Source organism: Aulonocara stuartgranti (genome assembly GCF_965226115.1).
Source record: "Aulonocara stuartgranti genome assembly, chromosome: 20".
Taxonomy (NCBI): Eukaryota; Metazoa; Chordata; class Actinopteri; order Cichliformes; family Cichlidae; genus Aulonocara; species Aulonocara stuartgranti.
In genome coordinates, this window is record NC_138956.1 from 15,663,409 (window position 1) to 15,685,896 (window position 22,488).

General features: G+C 43.4%; 2 protein-coding genes across 2 annotated transcripts; one reads left to right on the forward strand and one right to left on the reverse strand.

Moving 5' to 3' along the window:
* Positions 1-1,453: 1,453 nt before the first annotated feature.
* LOC309696704 (phosphatidylinositol 4,5-bisphosphate 3-kinase catalytic subunit gamma isoform) lies at positions 1,454-22,282 on the reverse strand. Its single transcript, XM_082518051.1, has 12 exons — positions 21,954-22,282; positions 19,507-20,690; positions 17,718-18,324; positions 17,034-17,099; positions 14,899-15,124; positions 13,359-13,453; positions 12,618-12,761; positions 12,119-12,209; positions 9,840-9,970; positions 9,623-9,734; positions 9,274-9,431; positions 1,454-3,935 (listed from the first exon to the last, which is right to left on the reverse strand). Exons 1-12 carry the CDS (start codon positions 22,167-22,169, stop codon positions 3,678-3,680), a joined length of 3,288 nt encoding a protein of 1,095 aa, XP_082374177.1. The 5' UTR covers positions 22,170-22,282; the 3' UTR covers positions 1,454-3,677.
* On the forward strand, positions 3,930-11,106 carry LOC309696706 (uncharacterized protein). Its single transcript, XM_082518053.1, has 2 exons — positions 3,930-8,470; positions 10,465-11,106. The coding sequence occupies exon 1, from the start codon at positions 5,753-5,755 to the stop codon at positions 8,249-8,251; it is 2,499 nt and encodes an 832-aa protein (XP_082374179.1). The 5' UTR covers positions 3,930-5,752; the 3' UTR covers positions 8,252-8,470; positions 10,465-11,106.
* Positions 22,283-22,488: the final 206 nt, after the last annotated feature.

Below are 22,488 nucleotides of genomic sequence, written 5' to 3' on the forward strand. Positions count from 1 at the left end.
TCTTTTTTCCTTTCACTGAGGTCTTCATCTGTTTTACCTCCTTCACAATATAATATGTACTTTTTTTGTACAACATACAAATGCATATAAGTTCTTAGCCTCATCTTCCATTGAATTTTCTATCTTGATTACTTAGAGACGAATGTTTGAAGGAGAGAAATTTTTTTAAATCACAGCTCTGTAAGTGTGTTATTAACCCAAAACATGGTTAACCATTGTTAATGAGGAACAGAAATAGAGATGAAACTAAAAGACAAGTGTGAGATTTGATTCCTGAGTGACATTTTTTCATAATAATACTTTTTCCCAAAGTTTGACATTTTTTCAGCACTCACTGTGTATTAGACCAGGGGTGGGCAATCTCAGTCCACGAGGGCCGGTGTCCCTGCAGGTTTTAGGCTACGTTCACACTGCAGGCGAAAGCGCATCAAATCCGATTTTTTTGACCCTATGCGACCCATATCCGATCATGGTATGACAGTGTGAATGGCACAAATCCGATATTTTCAAATCCGATCTGGGTCACTTTCGTATGTGGTACTGAATCCGATACATATCCGATGTTTTAGAAAGCGACTGCTGTTTGAATGGTCAAGTCGCATTAAATCCGTCTTTTACATCACTGACACAAGACAGACGCCAATTATCAGCGCCGGAGAAGACATCGCGAACGCTTCCTGGCCATCCCGTGTAGATGTCAGTGAAACTGTTGGGAAGACAACGTTGGAGAAACGTGAACATTTTATTTGTACTGTATAATCTGCAGATTCTGACAGAAATCTGCAACTATCCTTTGAAGCACCGCTCCTCTAAAACAGCAATAAGGATCATCATTAGGTTATCTACATTATTATGTAAATAACTTAAAGCAAAAATTGGGAAACGTAAAGTTCGAAGTCTTTATATTAAGGGCCATCAGTCAAACAATATTGTTTGCTCTGTGTCTAAACAGAGCGCGTTGTGTGTGACGTCTTCTTTTGCGCATGCGGGCCGCTTTGAGCGTTCACACTAGAGCGCGTTTGCTGTCGCATTTTATTTGTAGTGTGAATGAGCAGACACAAAAAATCGGATTTGATCAAAAAATCGGAATTGAGCATCAAGACCTGCAGTGTGGACGTAGCCTTAGATCTCACCTTGGGTCAACACACCTGAATCACATGATTAGTTCGTTACCAGGCCTCTGGAGAACTTCAGGACATGTTGTGGAGCTAATTTAGCCATTTAAATCATCTGTGTTGGTTCGAGGACACATCTAAAACCTGCAGGGACACCGGCCCTCGTGGACTGAGATTGCCCACCCCTGTACACTGGATGGTCTCAGTCATGATGCTATTTTAGTGCTATTACAGATATATTATCAAGTGCATCATTGGATGCTACAGAGTTAGAACCATGTGTAGGTCACATCGAAGTGTGCATGTGGAGGGAGAACTGAAGAACAGCTTCATCAGAATCAAAATCAGAAATGGTTTTATTGCCAAATGTTAAGCAGATTTACAACATTAGGAAATTGCTGCGGTACTTTGCATGAGACATACTATAAGACAAACACTTAAATAAAAATTAAAAGTACTAAACAGATTGAATGCAAGTGATGATCAGTGCAAAGAAAATTGAACAGGTGCAGAGAACACAATACAGGAGTAATGCAGGCGTATGAAAGTTTGTCAGAAAAAACTGACAAAGGAAAACTGAAATAACCTCAGTGTACTGAACAGTCAGCAGGGTACAAAATGTCTGATGTGAAGTGTGTATTAAATAATAAAAATTTCCGAGCCATGAGAGGAATAAGGCACGCATTTGCAGCAGTCTGTGACTGAAGTCAGTTACAAAGCAGATACAAACAGACGTTCTCCACACTTTCTGTACAAAACTCCAACTCCTTCTCCACTGCCACTCCTCTCGTAGTCCGTAATCAGGTTCCAGATGAAATTTACACACAAAAAGCTCCGGTTAACAGGATAGATACAACACTCACAGATACACAGGTTCAGATTTGCAGGTTTGACTGATGCTGGTCGCTCAACGATCCAGCAAAGACTAGTGCAGATCAGCGACCGGTGTGGAGATGAGAGCAGGTGTGTGGGCCAGCAGCGGGAGCCTGTAATGAGCATCGCTGCGGCGAAAGAGAGAGAGCGAGAGGGGGAGAGGAAGGAGGGAGAGAGCGAAAAACAAAAACAACTATGTTGCCTAATAGAGAGTCGACCAGCGAGGCACAGGGACCATGACAAGGCCCAAATAATGATCCGAGCTCTTACATCCAAAATGAGGTAGTGAAAGCATGTGGCAGAAGAGTTTTGAAAACAGTTGTCAAGGAGACTGAGGATGCTACTTATTGTGCAGCCATCTGGAGGAGTCCAGAAGTGAATCGAGCAGTAAAGAGCAGCCATGCAAGTGAGCCGTGGTATGTATAGTTTTCTTCGCTGGCAGGTGACCAGCTTAAGTTTAGAAGCGAGTCTTGTGAGGAAGAAATCAAAGACATTACTTCAGCCAACAATCACAGGAAATTCAACACTACACTATAATAATCTGGAAAGGCGTGGAAGCATTAGCCGATCTTAAATACTGCAAGACTGGTGAAGTGAATTGAAAGCACGAGGGTAAAGCCCAGCCCACTACTCCATGTGAGATGAAAAGAGAAAGAGAAAGAAACGAGTAAAAAAGATTTCAGGCCATCAGGGTCCATCGGGGCATATAGTTAATATCAAGGACTATCTTTGCAGCTATTACATTTATTTATGTCTTATCAGCTAAAAAAGTTTAAAAAAAACTTTACTAAAGGATCCACAGAATAGAGAACAAATCCAGTATAGATATAGGTAGAATATAGTTACATGCAAAGGCAGAATGCATAAATTATGATAAAAGGAACAAATACAAATACATGTTGCTGAGCTTTGGAACAATTACTGTCTTGCAGTCTTTCACACAGTGTTGTGAATCGTGGTCTGAAACCCGCCATAGAAATTGTCCTCCCTCAGATCAAATCCAGCAGAGAGAAGTACACCTTTTAAACTCCTTAATTATAGGTACACCTTTTAAATGACTTGATAATGCAAATATCTAATCAGCCAATCATATTGCAGCAGTGCATTTAGACATGTAGATGTCTAAATGCTCTTGAAAAAAACAAGAGTAAACAAGTAATCCGTGACTTGTTATGACATTAAAACAAGATTATTTTTTAACTGCATTATCATTACAGTAAAGGGTCATATATAAATCCACATAACAAAAAAAAATCTGCCGACATATTGGGTTTTTAAATCACAAAATAATGGTATTGGTACTGGTTTTAAAAATCAGTTTGTCTCTAGTCTTAATAAACATGTGTACCAAACTGACATAGACTAAAACTAAACTGTATTTTTATTTTATTGGTGGTCATATTTCTAAGTACACCATATCCTTTCAGTTTTTCTTTCTTTTTTAGAGTCTAGTTTTTATTTGAGTATTATATGAGAATTATAACCCTTCTACAGATTTTACAATAAACAGCAGATTCTAAGTATTTACACTGTAATTATGACAGATATCCATTGTTTATACACAAGTTTCCCACCCCCTTACTTCCTGTAAAAACAGCCCAAGGCTCAGTGATATTACATAAATATAAAAAATACACCTGTAAAACTAAAACGTTCACTTATTTTTAAGGCAGAGCAAAATGCATTAGTCTACTTGATGCCTCCCATCATGTGGATCCAGAAGTTGGCCTGCACAGTCCAGCCCAGCTTCTCACACTCAGAGATTTGTTGGAGAAAGTGCTCCCTGGCATCTGCCTCATTCTGCTCCTCCTGGAGTGCCACCCGCAAGTAGCGCATATCCTCTGCAGCGCTCAGCTCTGGGATGCCCGTGAGCAGCATGAGGGAGAAAAGAGTCACCAACAGACGAGAGTGGGAGCGCAGGGAGAGGTATGCTTCTGTGCAGGTGTCCTAATGTGGGTGTTGGAGGCAAGAAAAGATAGAATAACAAAGAAAAGCAAAGATAAAACAATAAGGACAGCTGAAGTTTAGATTTTTTCTATAATTCTAAAAGTGGTATCCAAAATAAGAATCAGGCTTCTTTTAATTAGTGTGTGTGTGTACTTCTGGAATAAACTCAATTGGCATAAATCAAAAGTCTTAATAATGGCAGGTCAGCAAGGAGAAAAGCCTCTGCTTTTAAATCAGAACACTGCAGCCTGCCTGCAGTTTCATAAAGACTGCATGGACAAGCCAGAAGTCAGAATTATATTTTTGGACTGAGATGAGATCAAAACAGAGCTTCTTGGGTTCAATGAAAAGCATTTTGTTAAGAGAGAAGAACACACATATTTTGTTGGAGTTGGGCCACGACTGCATGCTTTCATCATTGAACAAAATTGAATGAAGTTTGAATTATACTAGGAAATTAGAATTTCTTGGTCTTGTCTTGGTATTAGGACACCTCCGGTTCTGGTTGCCGCCCAGCTCACTATGCACCTGACCCCTACGGCGCCTCCTGCGGTTGGTGGGCCTGCAGGAAGATGGGCCCATGGCCCTCTTTCGGAGTGAGCCCGGCCGGGCCCCATGGACTAAGGCCCGACCAGGCACTCCCCCTCGGGCAGCCTCCCTGGGCATGGCTCCAGGCCGGTCCCGGTAACCCTATCCCGGGCAGGGTGAATTGTTCCCTTGATGGTCTTCTCATAGAGGTCTTCTGAATCGCTCTTTGTCTGGTCCCTCACCCAGGACCAATTTGCCTAAATGCCCCCAGACAACATAGCCCTTGGGATCCCTGGGATACACAAACTCCTCCACCACGGTAAGGTAGCAATTCGGGGAGGGGGGCCCGCATGGCCGGCAATAAGACGGACTCGTTCCTAGGTGGTGATGGGCTCCGCCAGGGCTGCTCTTTGTCACAGATTCTGTTTGTAATTTTTATGCATAGGATTTCTAGGTGGTCACCTCACCTTTCACCTAGGTGGTGTCAGAATCTCATCTCTGCTTTTTGCGGATGATGTGGTTCTGTGGGATTCATCAGGTGATGGCCTCCAGCTCGCTTTGGAATGGTTCATAAACTAAGTGTGAAGATGTCATGGTCCTGGGCCATGTTGGCCCAGTATTCTTAGTTTTCTTGTATGTTTGGATTTTGTTCCCTATTTAGGCCATGTTTCCTGAGTTGCCCTGTTGTGTTGTTCCCTAAGTGTTTTCCCTTCGTGGCTTTTACCCCCTGTGTGCCCCTCTGTGTATCTGTGAGCCCTCATCTCTCCTTATGTTTTATTCCATGTTTCCCCTGCTCGTTATGTCTAAGTTCTCCCCGTGCTCTCTCTCTCCCCCCTGTGTGCCCTCTGTGTATTTATGAGCCCTCGTCTCCCTTTGTGGTTGTTCCATGTTTCCCCTGCCCGTTATGTCTGTGTTTTCCCCGTGCTCTCTCTCCTCCTGTCTGAACCTCTGTACTTCCTGTTTGACTCTGCCCGTCTCCCGTCAGTGTTATGTTCACCCCGCCCTGTCTCGTTATGGTTATCTGTGTCAGCTGTGTTCCCCGTGTGGTCCCACTTTCCTCGTTAACCCTCTGTGTATTTCTGTCTGCGTCTCCCTCTGTTCGGCGTCGCGTTCTCCCTCATGCTGCGTGGATTTCCCTGTGTCTCTCTCCGAGTATTAGTTTATTGTTCCCAGTTTAAGTTTTGTATTTTCCTGTCATCTTGTCAGCAATAAAGCTGCCTTTTGATTTCATCCCTTGAGTCCGTGAGTTTTGCGATTGGGTCCTCATCCTGCCTGCCACGCAGCGAGCCATGACAGAAGAACGCGACCACGACATGGACCCAGCAGCTCACAACCCCTCTGCCGAGCTCCGTGAGGACCTGATTTACACGGTGGAATACCACTGTCAGGAGTGGGGAGCGCTGCCAAGAGGAGGATACCGGGAGACCGTAGCCATCCGCCTACAGAGGATGGTGTCCGGACTCCCCTGGTTATTCGGCGTGCTACACCCCCACATCCGGGACTTCCTCGTGTCCACCGTAGGCATCCGCCCGGAACTGCCTCTCCGGTGGGAAGAGTCGGAGGACGTTCAGCCCGGTCCGCTGGAGGATTCGCGGCCCGGCTCAGCTCCTCCCCCTTCCCGGAGAAAACGTCGTTCATGCCGCCGACACCCACCGCCACAGCCAGACCCCGAGACTTCTGAGTTGCCAGCTGTGGTGAGTGGAAGGGACAAACAGGAGTTTCCTGACTGTGGGACTGTTTATTCCGGGGCTGTGTTTTTTCACTTAGCTGCCCAGCCAGAAGCGCTAGCTCCGTCTCCTGTATCCTCGCTAGCACAGTCATTAACTCCACCACAAGCTCCGTTTTCACCCCTACCACCACTTCAGTCTCCTTCGGTTCAGTCTGCCACTCAGCTACCTCCTCAGTTAACCTTAGCTCAGTTTTCCCCAGCGCAGCCTCCCTTAGCACAGTTTCTAGTATCACCTGGTCAGCAGCCGTCTGTAGCACACTTCCCAGTGTCACCTGGTCAGCAGCCGTCTGTAGCACAGTTTCCTGTGTCACCTGGTCAGCAGCCGTCTGTAGCACAGTTTCCAGTGTCACCTGCTCAGCAGCCACCTGTAGCCCAGTCATCCACTCAATCACCAGTACCACTTTCCCCCCAACTGTCACTGCTACCTCTAGCTCAGTCTCCTGTGCACTCACCTCTGGTTCATTCTCCCGTGAAGTCATCAACTCCACTCCCACCACCTCCGTTACAACAGACACCAGTTCAGTCCCCTGTGCCAGTGCAGACACCCTCAGTTCAGTCTCCCGTGCAGTTATCTATTTCACCCGCGTGTCCGGTAGCTCAGCTCCCCGCATCTCCGGTAGCTCAGCTCCCCGCGTCTCCGGTAGCCCAGTCCCCAATAGCAGTACGGTCCGCTCGTCAGCTTAACATTCAGCCAGGGGACCCAAATCTCTCTGGCTCTGCATCAGCTCCTGCTGGGAGCTCGGATGAGCTCATCCAGGACTCCGCGGCTCCCGCGCCGCCATCTACCTCGTCAGCTGGGGGGCCCGAGGAGCCCATCCGGCTTCCCGTCTCCGCTGGAGGGTCCGAGGGGCCCGTTCAGCCACCCGTCTCCGCTGGAGGGTCCGAGGGGCCCATTCAGCCACCCGTCTCCGCTGGAGGGTCCGAGGGGCCCGTTCAGCCTCCTGTCTCCGCTGGAGGGTCCGAGGGGCCCGTTCAGCAACCTTCCTCGTCAGCTGGGGGTTCAGGAGAACCACACCAGCCTCATGCCACGTCTGCTGGGGGGCCCGAGCCGCCCGTCCAGCACCATGCCACATCAGCTGGAGGGCCCGAGGAGCCCATCCAGCCACCTTCTGCTTCTGCTACGCCTGGTCCAGCTTCTGCTTCTGCTACGCCTGGTCCAGCTCCGGCCTCCGCCTCTGCCTCGCCCGGTCCAGCTCCATCCGAGTCTTCATCCACGCCTGGTCCAGCCTCCGCCTCTGCCACGCCTGCTGCAGCTCCGGCCTGTGCTTCGCCTGCTGCAGCCTCCTCTTCGCCTGGTCCGGCTCCGGCTTCAGCCTCATCTTCGCCTGGCCCAGCCTCAGAGTCTTCGTCCTCGTCTGGTCCAGCTTCATCCGAGACTTCATCCTCGTCTGGTCCAGCCTCCGCCTCGCCTGCTGCAGCTCCAGCCTGTGCTTCGCCTGCTGCAGCTCCAGCCTGTGCTTCGCCTGCTGCAGCTCCATCTCCGCCTGGTCCGGCCCCCGCATCGCCTCCGCCTGGTCCGGCCCCCACATCACCCACACCCGGTCCGGCCTCTGCATCGCTTTCAACGTCGCCCGGTCCAGCTTCGGCCTGTGCTTCGCCCAGTCCGGCCTCAGCCTCAGCTCCTGCTTCGCCGTCGTCTGGTCCTGCGCCCACCGGGCCATGGCCAGCACGCCTAACACTGGAGAGCCGCCGCTGCCTTCCGCACGGCCGGCCCCCTGAACTGCTCCGTCGTCTCCTTCGCCGCCGCCGCTGCCTTCCGCGTGGCCGGCCTCCTGAACTGCTCCGTCGTCTCCTTCGCCGCCGCCGCTGCCTTCCGCGCAGCCGGCTTCCGGACCAGCTCTGTCACCTGTGCCACCCGCCTGGTCGGCCCCCCGACCGTGTGACCCGTGAACTTTTGTGCCGGTGGGCTCTGGGTCGGCCCCCTGAACTTTATTTGAACTATGGTCTTGTGCTCCTGTGTTTTCTGTTGTTCGTTTTTATTTCCTGTTCTGTATCCTCGCTAGCACAGTCGTTAACTCCACCACAAGCTCCGAGTATTAGTTTATTGTTCCCAGTTTAAGTTTTGTATTTTCCTGTCATCTTGTCAGCAATAAAGCTGCCTTTTGAGTTCATCCCTTGAGTCCGTGAGTTTTGCGATTGGGTCCTCATCCTGCGAGCCATGACAGAAGAGGTGGGAATGAGAATCAGCACCTCCAAATCTGAGGCCATGGTCCTAGCCGGAAAAGAGTGGAGTGCCCACTTCGGGTCGGGGATGAGTTCTTGCTCCAAGTAGAAGAGTGTAAGTATCTTCGGGTGTCGTTCACGAGTGACGGCAGAAGGGAGCGGGCGATCGACAGACAGATATATCACTGCTGCTGCAGTGATGCGGATGCTGCACTGGTCTGTTGTGTTGAAGATAGAGCTGAGTGTAAAAGCGAAGCTGTCAATTTACCGGTCGATCTACGTCCCTACCCTCACCTATGGCCACGAGCTGTGGGTAGTGACCGAAAGAACGAGATTGCGGATACAAGCGGCAGAAATGGGCTTCCTCCGAAGGGTGGCTGGCCTCTCTCTGAGAGACAGGGTGAGTACTTCAGCCATCCGGGAGGGGCTCAGAGTAGAGCCGCTGCTCCTCCACATCGAAAGGAGCCAGTTGAGGTGGTTTGGGCATCTGACAAGGATGCCTCCTGGGCGCCTCCTGGGTGAGGTGTTCAGGGCATGTCCCACCAGGAGGAGGGCAGACCCAGGACCCTGGGAACGCCTTGGTGATCCCTTGGACAAGCTGGAGAAGGTGGCTGGGGAGAGGGAGGTCTGGGCTTCTCTGCTTGGGCTGTTGCCCCGTGACTCGGCCCCGGAAGCAGAAGATGGATGGATGGATGGATGGATGGATGGATGGATGGAGAATTTCTCTGAACTTTCCCTTCTACGCTTACCTTGGACAGCTGTTTATTGACAAAAGAATTAAGAGAACTAACGTCTTGATCCTGACTGCCACAGCGAATTACTAAGGTAAAAGGTTGAACTCCACCGAGAAGCTAACTATTTATGGGACCTGTTAAAACATTTTCATGCAAAGCTGGACAAATAATAAAGCCCTCTTACCCTAAAACGCTGAAAGTAGAGGCTGTTGCGACCATCGACCCTGCCCATGACATACAGGAAGTCAGGTGTGAGGACGAAAGGTGCTCGCTCCCTTTTCACGCCAAGAAAGTGCTTCCTGTTACCCAGGATGTGTCCGAAGTCAATGTGAAACAAGTTCCCTGAGAGGCAAGATTACTTCAGTTTTTTCTAATTATCAGTTAATTTGTTCATTTATGAATTCATTTTATCATGCAGCTTGTTTCAGAGGACAAAAAGCATCTGTCATTTCATAAGAGGATAATAACAAATCAGTAAATAACATGTGATAACAGTAGCCAATAAGGTGTTTTCAGTGATTTGTGCTGCTTACCGTCTTCTCTGATCATGATGTTGTCATTGTGTCGATCGCCTATACCCAGTACATATGTGGCCACACAGTAACCAGCACAGGAATTCACAAATCTCTCCACGTTCTTGAAGTGCTGCAGTCAAATAAAATCACAACAGTTTCACATTTTAGTTGTTTTTTTTTCCTATTACTGAGGGAAACAACAGAAAGGACCTGCGATTGCTTTTGATTTACTCACAATTTCCTGTAGTGGACATTTGGACTTGAGCCACTCAAACAGAGCATTATTTTTGAAGGCTCCAGTTGCTCCTCCTTGGCTCCTCTGGACCGCAGCGATCGTTGTTGCATTCCTCACAATCTCAATCATACCTGATGACAAGGGCATTTTCATTTTGTGCTTCATCTTTAAACATGTGTTTTAAACTTCAAACACAGAAACCTAATTCCAGGGGGTAAAAAAACCCTCTCACAAAACACTGTTACAAAAACATGACACTGTGCAGGTGCAGTGGTTGCATGTTGATCCTCTGCCATGTGGGTGGGTGCTTTTTTCCCTCCCACAGTCCAATAAGCAGGCATGTTACATAATTTATTATAGTAAACTGGTCATAGGTTAAATTGGTAAATTGATAAAATACTATACAGAAAACCCCATAACAACATGTATAAATAAAAATTTGGGGCGATAGCTGTGGTTGTGAAAAGTCTTGTAAAAATGTCCTAGGGCCTGCCTTTTGTAAACACTTTACTGATGAATTTATGGGCTCAGTCACTTATTTTAGGTCAAATATAATAAAAGAACGAGTCCAATTTGAACATTTTGGACATTCTAAGGTTTAGATTGTTCTCTGTTCGGTTTACAGATCAGAGATGGATCCACTCCCCTCTCATTTTAAATGGAGAAAAGGTGGAATCTGTCTCCACCTTCAGGTTTCTGGCACCCACATCTCTGCTGATCTCACCTAGACCAACAGCACCAACACCCTGGTAAAGAAGGCTCAGCGGTGACTGCACTTCCTCCGTGTCCTAAAGAAGAATAACCTGGTTGAGAAGCTGCTGCTCACCTTCTACCGCTCCACAGTGGAGAGCGTGCTCTCCTGCTGCCTGGGTGTTTGTTATGCAGGGGACGCTATTGAGAACAGGAAGGCTGTGCAGAGGGTAATTAACACCGCCCAAAAAATCATTACCTGCCTTCTGCCATCCAGGAGACCATCTCCAGATCCTCCCGTCTTAGGAAAACTAGGGGCATCACAGGTGACCCCTTGCACCCCGCCCACCACTAGTTTAACCCGCTGGCCTCAGGTCAATCAGGTCCCACACCTCCAGACTCACCTACAACTGTCCAATCTGTAATTTTCTCTTTTTTTGTAAATATTTCTCTATATATCTCCCGTTTGCTATTTATTTCAACCTCCTACTGTCGCCAAAGTGCTTGCTCATAGGGGTTAATATGATTGTTGGGTTTTTCTCTGCATGTATTATTGTAGGGTCTACCTTACAATATAAAGCGCCTTGAGGCACCCATTGTTGTGATTTGGTGCTGTATAAATAAAATTGAATTGAATTTGACTATTTATATACACAGTGACAATAAAGGGGTATTCTGTTCTCTTCTGGTTATTTTTATGACCGTTTTTTTACTGCTTACATTTTTAAACAAATGTCTGTACTTTGTGTTATTGAAATGTTGCATGAAAATTCTGGGTAGTTTTGCTCAGGATAAACAGGTTACCTTGTATTAATGTCGTGAATTGATAGCAAAGTACTGTGTTGGACTGAAACACAGTGGCTGTGGTGGTCAGCTGCTGTGGAGCTTGGGTTAGATCAAGTGTAGTAGACATTCGTTTACAAATGAACTGACGGTGCTTAGATTCAGTCACTGAATTCAGTCTTTATACAGTGTAAAATCTAATTAGTTCTAAATAGTTCTCAGTTGCCTTAAGTAAAGCTTACGTAAGATGTCTAATTTGGGCAACGTATTCATTATGAGTAACCTCAGAGCTGTGATCTGCATGTCCGCTGATCACAGCTTGTCCACTAAGAAAATCTACTGGAGCTGACATTAGAAATCATTGTGGGCTGTCAGTATTTTCCCCACGCTGAGCCACTACAACAGATCAGCCCCCATTTATTTATTTTCTTTCACTGCTTGTGTCCTAAATAACAGATTGAGATGATGATGAAGAAGTAGAATTTAGATTTGAATAACATTTTTATCTTCATGTACTAATATTACTTTTGTATTACAATAATATAGCAGATACATTTCAGAGCCTGTACTCTTTCACTTTTACTTGAGTAAAGGCGTTAAATCAGTAATTCAGCTTTTACTGGAGTGTTTTTTACACCAATATCTGTACTTCTACTTAAGTACAGAATGTGTGTACTTTTGCTGACTCTGTAAACAAGCTATTAATTGATTAGTAAATTATATTAAGTATAACTTCAACAACCACTACTAAAAAGAGCCATCCAGTACCAACTGTGGACACTATTAAAGCACACTAATGCTGATACCTATGTTGTGTCCAGTGGAGATGCAGCCATATGGAACAAGATTGAGGTCCAGGGATTTCTCCTTCCAGATGGAGTCCATCAGCACCAGTGCCTAAACAGAAATATGCAAACATTCATGTGTCTTTTCAACCTGATGTAAAACTACGATAGACTTGAGGTTTTTTTTAGCAAAAAAGTAAAGTTGTGTATTTTGGGCATACCAAACCTGTTAAGTATATAACCTAGGAGCAACACAAAAAATGAAAAACTGAACTGGTCCAAGAATTGAGCCCTGAGGCACAAATAAAGGAGCAGCGCAGAAAAAGATACGTAGTTATTTATATGAATTTTAAATATAAGGGCTGGTCAGATAAGTATGAAGTACCGTATGATGGAAGTATGAAGTACTGTATATTCACCTTTTCCCAAGCATGTAGGAAATATTCACACACAAAAAAATCAGTATTCATATTTGAGGAAGAGAATTCAAGTAATCAAAGTAACAAAAGATCTGTCTGACCTGAATGACCAGCATGTCCTGTCTGAGGTCATCCCCCTCTTTGAAGATTATTCCAACAGGTGTGGCGGAGGTAGGTGATGGCATGGGAGAGAACTCCAGCCACAGAGGCTTCTTCTTTGAGGCCATTACTTTGCATTTATCGAGCTACATCACAAAGAAGTAAAGCAGACCGTTTTGTTTGTGTGGGATATTTTTCTTCACCACAGCCTTTTTGATTTAATCAACAACAACAACAAAAGATTACATATAGCTACTTTACTGTGGTGTACTTATTGTAATCAGGAAAAACAGAATAAGTAACAAATTTATGTTGAAGAAAAGTTCAAGTAAGTAATTATACTTGAATTATATGAAGCAGACAGAAAATGTGATGCAAAAAACAAAAACAGGCCAAGGAGGAATTCACAGTGGTCTACTATAATAATTGTACTGTAGAAATTGATAACATTTCCTCAACTATGTACAAAACTACAAGCCTGACCAAGTAATTGCACATCTATCTGTCTCCAGTTCTTAACCTGAAACATCATCACAAAGAGGTTGCCCTTTTGATGAAAAGGTCAACCTCTTGCATCGTTTATAAATCCTGCATATAGTAAACTTAGAATATAAGACTAAACCACACACAAAATGCTCAAATGCAATATATAAAAATATACCCAACATTTTTTTATTCACCACACTTTCACATAACCCTAAAGCTCAATGTACAAATAGAGACAGAAAGCCAGCAAAGCTTACCAGGATCCTTCCACATTTAATGCGAGGGTCAAAGGGCAGCAAGAATTCATTTGGCAGGTTACTGTCTCTAAGAAGTCCCTGAAGCCGGAAGGGAGCTACAGCAAGATCAACAGATATAATTTAGTGAAGTGGTTTAACAGTGAAACAACAGCTGCTTTTGGGGATTAGAGTCCTTGGTTTCTGAAAAGTTGCTATAAAAACATCTAATGCATTTCAAGGATGTCTTTCCTAGCCTAGGTAGGGATAGAGCTTCTGTTATTCATCAGCTGATGAACACCAGGTGTGCAGCACTACTTCATCTACATACAGGAACCCAGCCATACGTAGCCATACACAGATGGGATTTCTTCATGTATATTAAAATGGAACTCAACACGAGGCCAGCTGGAAGAAGCTTTTCCAAAGTACATTCAAAGTTACATGCAAAGCTTTGCTAACCTTCTACAGCTGGTAGATAAATAATAATGTAGTAACTTGGAAACAATAACATGCAAGAACATAAAAAAAATAACCATAATTAACAAGAAGCACTCAGAGAGTGCCTCGGCCAAGGTAGCTCACTCTCTGGGCTGTGTTTAGTGTGAAGGGATTTACTTTTAATGAATTTCATTTTATTTGTTTTTTGGGTTTTTTTGTTTTTTTAAATGTACCTACATGACATTGGCAGAGCCAGAGAGGAGTTGTATTGTGTTTACAGACAGAATGATGTGGGTGCAAGGACTTTTACTGAGAAGCCAGTGGAGCTTACATTTAAAACCTGAATTATGAGAGTATTATATAACAGAACATAAAGGAAAGTATAATAGGTCCATTTTAAATTTCTATCTTAAAAAATGAATTCTCCAAAGAAACGCTTTGTTGTGTTCCAAAGTAATTCGGATTCAAGGATGAGTGGCTGTTTTTTGATTAAAAAACAACAAACAAACAAACAAACAAACACAAAACAGGTAAATCTGCATCCTTGCTGCCTTTAATTAATCTGAATATTTTTTATGACTCTTTATATGAACTCTATTTTAAGCTCTTTAAAATGCATTTTCACTCTTTTAGGAATTGATCAAGTTTTGTTAATGTTAAAATGTGTTAGGTGAGAGATGGCATGACAAAAATGGCCTGCAGGGTGAAGTTCCTAGATGAAAAGGAACATACAGGCTCATTCAGTTTTGCCAGAAAACATCTTGATGATCCCCAAAACATGTTATGTACCTGTTTTGCTGCCTCGGGACCTGAAAGACTTGCTGTGGTAAATGAAAGTATGAATTCTGCTGTAAACATTCTGAAACAAAAACAAGCTGAAGTGCACTTGGCTCTGCAGCAGGAAAATAGGTCCACCCAGTAGGTCCACCTCTGAATGGCTTAAGAGAAACAAAATGAATACTTTGGAGTGGCCTAGTCAAAGCCCTGACCTGAATCTGATAGAGATGCTGCACCATGATAAAACATTCAGTAAAAAACAGTGAAATAAAATTAAATTATATACTTTTAGCTTTTTAAAAATAAAATTTTGATATATTAATTAAGAAAAAATGATGCTCCCTACTTGTAGAATCAAGGTTGGTCTTGTCAGGGTACAGGTTTTTAATGATGACAGCGACCTCCTGCAGGGCCTCCACCGCCTGGACCTGCTGGGTGAAGCTGTCGAGCATGGCCTGACCACAGCCCAGCAGGTAGGCCTCCAGAATCACAGCCATGCGCTGTCGGTAATACGGGCACCCTGCTACCTCACTGCGAACGTACCAGAAGAAGAAGTGTCCGATTCTTTTGCTCTGCAGTGAAAGATGTGAGTGAGTCAGACAGCGTGAAACCGATCTGGTCGCAGTCGACATCTTACTGGTGTAAAAAACATTCATTAATGTTCCAGCAGACTGAAACCTTTATTAAACTCACCTGAAAAAAGAAAAACTTTTAAATGAAAGGTATTATTTTTATTCACACAAAAACCTGATCTTTTGATGACTATTGTGAATGAAAATACAAAAATAGATAAATAAAAAGAAAGAAAGAAAATCAGATCTATGATTAAGCTTGTCACAAACTTTTTATAAGCTGTGAGCCAATCATAATTGGGAGCTACTTTAGTGCTTTTGTATAGTATAAGTATAAAATCGGATTTGAGCACAAAACATCAGGATTCTTGTGCAGATTCTAGAGAGTCAAACACTGTTTGTTATTGTGGACCGGCACACAAACATAGAACCTAACGGGGCTATATATTATCTAAGTGGTATCATAATGCTTCAATTCTCAACAGGCTCAATTCTGCAGTTTGAATAAAGTTCCCCCAAGGAAACATTTCCTTGATTTTCACTGATACGCAGAGACAACCAAAAAGGTGAGATGATGGTGTTGGACAGCAGTGTGGAATTTCCAGAGTTAAAGTCTGCAAAGTCATTTTTGCAGATGCTGACTAAGAAAAAACTTCAGAGCACTGTTTCTGAAACATTGAAATTAACACAAATACATCCCCGTGACATCAGCATAGAATAAGAGGTCATCTGACAGGATCCAACACCATTGATTGATCTGGCCCAGAGAGGTCGATGACGCGAGTTTCTCTTTAAAAAAGGTGCGCCCGACACCTCTCTCTCTCCTTAAATGACTGTAGCACAATTTCTTCCTGTTGCCTGTTGCTCTTCTATAATGACCATTATTTTTGCTGTGAATACCGCCTCGTACTCTGGAGTGCATTCCCACAGAGCTTGAATTGATTTTTCTGGCATCACTTAGCATTGAAAAAATGACATGCTGATGTGTACAGAATAGAGCTGATTCCATTCTGATTCACAAGGTCCTGACTCAATTCAACTTTGACTCAGTCAGAAATATTTAAATTATGATCATTTATCTTGGATATTTACTGTTCAAAGAACCCTTTAAACTTTGTAAATTAAATATATTAATTTCCAAATTAACAACAGATCCTAAAGCAGTTACAATATTGCAACTTTTATTCAACTTTCACAGTATTTCACCTCCATTTTGCACGCCTTGCATATGGCTTTGCTTTTGTCCACTCTTCGCTGTCTTCACAGTTCTTGAATCCAAATACAGCTGCCGAACATCTGTCTTAAGGCTTGTGGCACCAGGTCACTTAACTCTTGCATGGCTTTCTCTTGTCAACCTCTTGCAAGTCTCATACACAGCAAAATACATTTCTATTTGAAAAATGTAATTTAAGGATTTAAGGAATCAATATCAGATTATTTAAAATTCATTTGAATTGGGAAGTTGATTTTGATCCCTAGTACAAAAATATCTAGTAAGAAGGTGTGTGTGTGTGTGTGTGTGTGTGTGTGTGTGTGTGTGTGTGTGTGTGTGTGTGTGTGTGTGTGTGTGTGTAAGAGAGTACATTTTTTAGCCTTAGCTCATTCTTGGTATTTTTTCTATAGTCTTTGTTACTGTTACTATGACAACATGTGGCTGTAACTTGGAACCAGGGATGTGATGCTGCGATTGCTACAGTGCCGTCTATGAATTGTATTTGTTAGCCCACCCACCCATTCTCACCACCAGCCACCACTGCAAGTGATTATTTAGTTTCTTTAAGTAGGTTTTGTTTTGTCTCTCTTCATTAGAAAAAGACAAAAAATAATAATTTTGTCTGGCAAAAATATTCTGCTGACAACCTTGTACATGCCAGTACTCTGCAGTCACAGTGGATGCTTCATGACTTACCCGCAGAGCTCTTTGGATGAGGTACCGAGCGAGGAAACTGTCATGGTAAGGTTCCACTTTTAGGATCTGTAAGAGTTAAAGGTGAAGGAAAAGGTCATTGTCACACTTTAATAGTCATTTTAAGTGATTTTACAAATATCCTTAAATAGTGGGATGGGGGGGATGGTTAAAATGCTTAAATGTGTTCACATTCTACTGGATATATTTACATGACTTAAACAAAAGGTGAATGTTAGGCCTTATGAAAAAGAACAGAACAGAAATGTGGAAAGCATCTTGGAGTAAGGATCAAAGGGAAAATAAAACAAAAGCAAAATGAAAGCTGTCAGAGAAGAGATAGGTGGGTGATGTCTAATGTAACCAGTAAAATCTGATAAATGTCATTGCATTGGTGATGCATTCCACACAGACTCTAAGAGAACATTTTGAAACAAGTCTGTGGCTTCAGGGAAAACATTTGCCAGTTTAGATTAGCAGTAATCATGATTTTTTTATGTATTGTAATTGTAATAAAAAAAGCAACACATACAGTCCTGATGTTCAATAGAATGGGGAGTGGAATAAAGACAGATTCACTTTGCAAACTAAACAGGTAGTTAATAGTAGTTTAATTATTTCAGATGACGTTTTGCGCGTCACGCAATATGAATGAATCTGTTTATCAATTTTCATATAAACACATACCTGCACAAGCTGAAGCAAATACTTCAACACATCATCATTCGACAGACTCTCCAGTCTCTTCACTGCCAGTCTCCTGATAAACTCGTCTGCAAAATCCATGCTTAGTAGCTCCAATGCCACTGTTACATCCAGTTCCTCAGGTTGCCAGTATCCCAGTAGCCAGTGGACATCTTCAACCGAATTGCGGTTCATCCAGTCAACATTACGCAAGTACTGGGGTAGACTGGAGGCATAACGGACACTTTCCTCCCGAAACCTTCTGAGGCATGGCTTTTTGGTGTTGATGGCTGTAGTTGGGGATTTGAGAGTTACACTGTCAGCCAGTGAGTTTGCTGGCAAAGAATATCTTTTGATAGGCAAGGGTGGGGGGACATGAGATTCGTGATTCTCACGTTCTCTGGAGTTGGAACATTCAGAGTTGGTAACAGTATTTGGGACAACCACAGGAAAGCTGTAGCGGTCTAAAAGGAAGCTGATAGCCATGGAGTCAGCTATGTCTGGGTTAGTAGCAGTTGACAGCTTGTCTGCTTGGTAGGTGATGGCCTCATCATCCAGGCCAGGGTGTGACCACATGTGCAGTGTGTAGGGCCCCTGGCTCAGAACAGACCTGCAGGGATAGGTGGTGTCCCGTGTTGAAACACCGTGTAAATAATAGTTAGTTTTACAGTACTGCAAGAAATGTCTCGACATTCTCTCAAATGAAGAATATAAGAGCACAAACTGAGATGTCAGATGGAGTAATAATAAATACACATATGTAATAAATAAAACATAAATTAATAAATGAATAATAAATAGAGACCTCAAAACCAATGTTGACACTAAGGTTGGCAACACATGCATACACACAAGTATATGCATCTGTTACCCAAATGTTATCAACATTTTGTAGTTGTAAATAAAACCACGCACATGGACACACATGGATTTGTAGCAGTTGCAAAAGACTGGGTTCCTACTTCCAAACAACCTACTTCATGAACTGATTAGACTTGTAACTCTTGTCCAGATACTGTGAAAGGATGAAATTCGGCTAACTCAGAAATTTCACACCTGTTAAAATTCCATACTAACATCCTATTCAGCGCATTCAAATATTAAAGTTTCTTGTGTGCCTGAAATGTATCACGGCAAAACCTGTAATAGACACGCCGGTGCACCATGTCATTTGATGCTCTGCCTCTCAAAAGCAGGAAATGTACACGAATGCAGAAGTTGCAGTAAGCTTCAGTTACAGCAGAGGGTTTTATTTTATTTTAAGCCAACAAAAAATTCATTAATAAAAGCATTTACACAGACATTACTAACACATTTACACGTAATACATATAAGCCACATAGCTTAATCGGTTAATCATAGGTCACTAGCGACTTTATGGCTTTAAATATATTATCTCCCCCTGCTGGTACTGAAAATGGACACGGTCGACCGGCGTGCCTATTACATGCTTTGCCGTGATATCGTGGTGTAGTACACCAAATGGAAAATAAGCATGTGTAAGAACTATGGGCACTGAAATGGCATAAACATCCAACAATGCAACTTTTGTGTGTATTATCTTTGTAAAATGTTTGTCATTGTTATGCAGATTTGTGGTGTTACCATGGTATCATATTTTGGATATTATTGGTATACTTAATTAATAACTGGCTAACACTACAAACTAAGCATGACTTGACAGGAGAGCAGAGATTTTTAAATGACAGTTTTATAGCTAACTGCTTATGTATGTTTTTCCCTTATACTGTTAATAAAGATATTTTGGTTAAATAAAAACAAAAATCCGCACCTGTGATCTATGAGGAGTAGGTTGACAAAGTAGAGCACTTTTCCTCTCCCTTTCAGCAAGTCTATTGTTTTGTTGCTTGAAGGCGATGGCACTTTTGTTGCAGCAGACATGTCACTAGGACTTTCGTTAATAGTGAGACCCAGCTTAGCTCCACGTGGCAGATCCCTAAGAAGAACATCAAAGTCCAGCCACTCATTCCACAGCACTTCATCTGAAAGGGGCTTGGGAATGGAGGATACTGAAGAGAGGACCTTGTTACCATGGAGTATGGATGCTTCAACATAAACAGACTGAGGGCATTTGCTTGGAAGTTGTGGGATATCAAATCCAAGCAATTTGACTCTGAAATTTCTGTTGCAGTCCCACAAGGATATCATGAAGATGTCATCCAAATCCTTCCCTTTAAGGCTGAGATCATTGTGGGAACTGAACTGGCCGCTAAAACCATCAACAAGTGGCCAGTCCACAAATTTGACAGCCTCCGAAGGAAGCTGCGACACAGGGACAACAAAGAGGTGAAGCTCTTGGTTGGTTTTCAGGCACTGTCGCACCCAGAGGAAATCGTTCAGGGCGTAGTCTCCAGATAAAAACTCCTCCCTGCCTGCAACTTTCAACACGAGATTGTCAGGCCCATCGTATTTAATCCCTCGGTCATTCATCACCCTTTCAAAAACTTTAAGAAGTAGTTGTGGTGTTGTGCTGAGGTCAGCCTTTATGCTGAAGCTGATCCTGCTCATGTAGTGGAAAGTGACAGGAAAGTCTCTGTTCTGCCATTCTTGTAGTTCTTCTGGTAAGGCGGTATGCGTTATCCAAGGCTCTGTGGCATACAACTTGTCATCCCGTTTCTTCAGCTCTTGTTTCCTAGCAGATGCCAGTTTCCGACGGGTGAAGGTGAGCTCACCAAGTCTATCAGATGCTTCTTTCTCCAGGTCATGTCCGATCAGATAAGTCAGGCACTGCTGTTGTTTCTCGTTCTCCTCTGGATCAACTGCCACAGGCGGTTTTACTATTATGTGTGCTGATAGGCAATGAGGGTCATTACGTGACCATGGAATGTCTAATGTCCTGATAACCTGACAGTCATCGTAGGCTTCATACCAGTCGCCACCCCTGGCATAGAGCAGGCTGTATTTCTCGGGGTCCAATATTGCAAAAGGGTCTGGGTGGCAGTTTTGCTCCTGTGCCTGGAGGCATAGAGTCATATACATGAAAAAATAAATACATACAATTTTTGATTACTGTAGTCTGAATATAGTGTTGCGCAAATGTCTTGATCATTTCATTATATTTTGCTCCAAAGAACAAGAAGATGAGATAACACTTTATTGATCCCACGGCGGGGAAATTTGTGCGTTACCTCAAGCTGGGAGCTGAGTAACAAGCTGCCTACTGTGGCGGCATCTTGGAAAAAAAATGCTTCCTTATAATTGTTTTTTCGCCAGGGTTTCTGAAATTCTTGTAAAACCTTTCTTCGTTTTTAACAGTACTGTAAATGCTTAAGCATGAGGCACACTGACAGCTATACTGTAAATAGCTGATAGTGGGACTATGCAATACCATGTCATATGAGCATGCAATCTTAGTTTAGCATATTAGCTAACATTTGCCTTTTAGCTAAAAATACATAATATTTTAGAAGCCAGCTAAATCAGTTGATAGTTCCCATGTACGGTTTGACGATAAAGCAACGTAGAAACTTCTTTTAGCTGCTTCCTTTTTCACAGAGGGTGACTATGAGCTACAGATGTTTCATTTGGCAGATTTTTATATTTAATGTATTTCCTGATTCAACCACAAAGGTAAATGGACTGTTTCTTATATAGCGCTTGTCTACCTGCGTGCTTTAGACAACTTGCCTGATTCACTTATAAACTTTTTTAAATGTTTTTTTCCTCCATAAGAGCTTTCTATCTAACATTCACACAAATTCAGTGGGTGCACCAGAGTGCAACTTGGATCCAGTCTCCTTGCCCGAGGATATTTGGCATGGAGACTGAAGCAGCCGAGAATTCAGCCACCAACTTTAGTTGATGACCCACTCTGCAGCCACCCCAAACAAGGGATGGACTTAGTTATGGGCACATGTGTTATTGACTGTAATGAATTTGCTACATCCTTAATCATACTCTGCTTTATTGTTTATTGTACCCTCAGTGAGACCATAATGTTCTTCGTACTGTACTAGCAAACCAAAAGCTCAATGGGAAAATGTTTACTAAGGTGAACCTCACATTTATTGACTTCTCTAAGTTTGAATTTATTTTGCGAACAGACCAGTCTGCACCGCACCCACCCCAGAGCACCAACTTCCATTATAAAGAAACTAGTTTTTAGGAACTGCGCTATCAATTTCACTTTATAGACCCAGAACTACATCCAACACAGTCTATGAGAATAAAAGGAAAACATCCTTTGCACGATAGACCACTCAGTGCAAGTTTACATACCTCCATACAGATGCGTAGCCTCAATTGGTAGACACTACACTGTGCAGGGAGGGTGACTGATATCGGCTCGCAGCCCAAGCTGATATCCTGATCCTCATCACCAGGCTTAAACTCACAAATAAACTTCAGGGTGTTCTCAAAGCAGCCTTGGGTAGACAGTCTTCTTACACTGTCTATAGAGTGTGGACGGGTTGGCCGATTCACAGCAGCATCCATTGGGACTTTAAAGAGAGCCAAGCTTTAACAAAACTCTGATTTAAAAAGAAAAACTCATACAAAGGCTGGTGCTGATTAGTTTGGGTCCTCTGGTGGAGCGCACGCAACTCTGCTTATCTGACAATGTAACAGTGTGTGTTCCCTTTTTGTGACTGCTCGGAGACTTCCTCATTCTTTTGTGCTTCAGTTCTCAAACACCAGTGATGTTATTATTAATAGCAGAACATTTACTGACAATGTAACATAGGTAACTTCCTTATTCTTTTTTGTACTCCAGTAACAAATTATAATAGCTATTCTGACATTTTCACAACTAATT

Bases quoted from the DNA above. Each gene is read 5' to 3' on its own strand.
- LOC309696706 (XM_082518053.1), top strand. From the start codon at position 5,753: ATGACAGAAGAACGCGACCACGACATGGACCCAGCAGCTCACAACCCC.
- LOC309696704 (XM_082518051.1), bottom strand. From the start codon at position 22,169: ATGGATGCTGCTGTGAATCGGCCAACCCGTCCACACTCTATAGACAGT. The intron at 15,125-17,033 runs GTAAGTCATGAA...CTTTCACTGCAG, and splicing joins TCATCCAAAGAGCTCTGCGG to AGCAAAAGAATCGGACACTT. The intron at 12,762-13,358 runs GTAAGCTTTGCT...TTTGTGATGTAG, and splicing joins TTAAATGTGGAAGGATCCTG to CTCGATAAATGCAAAGTAAT.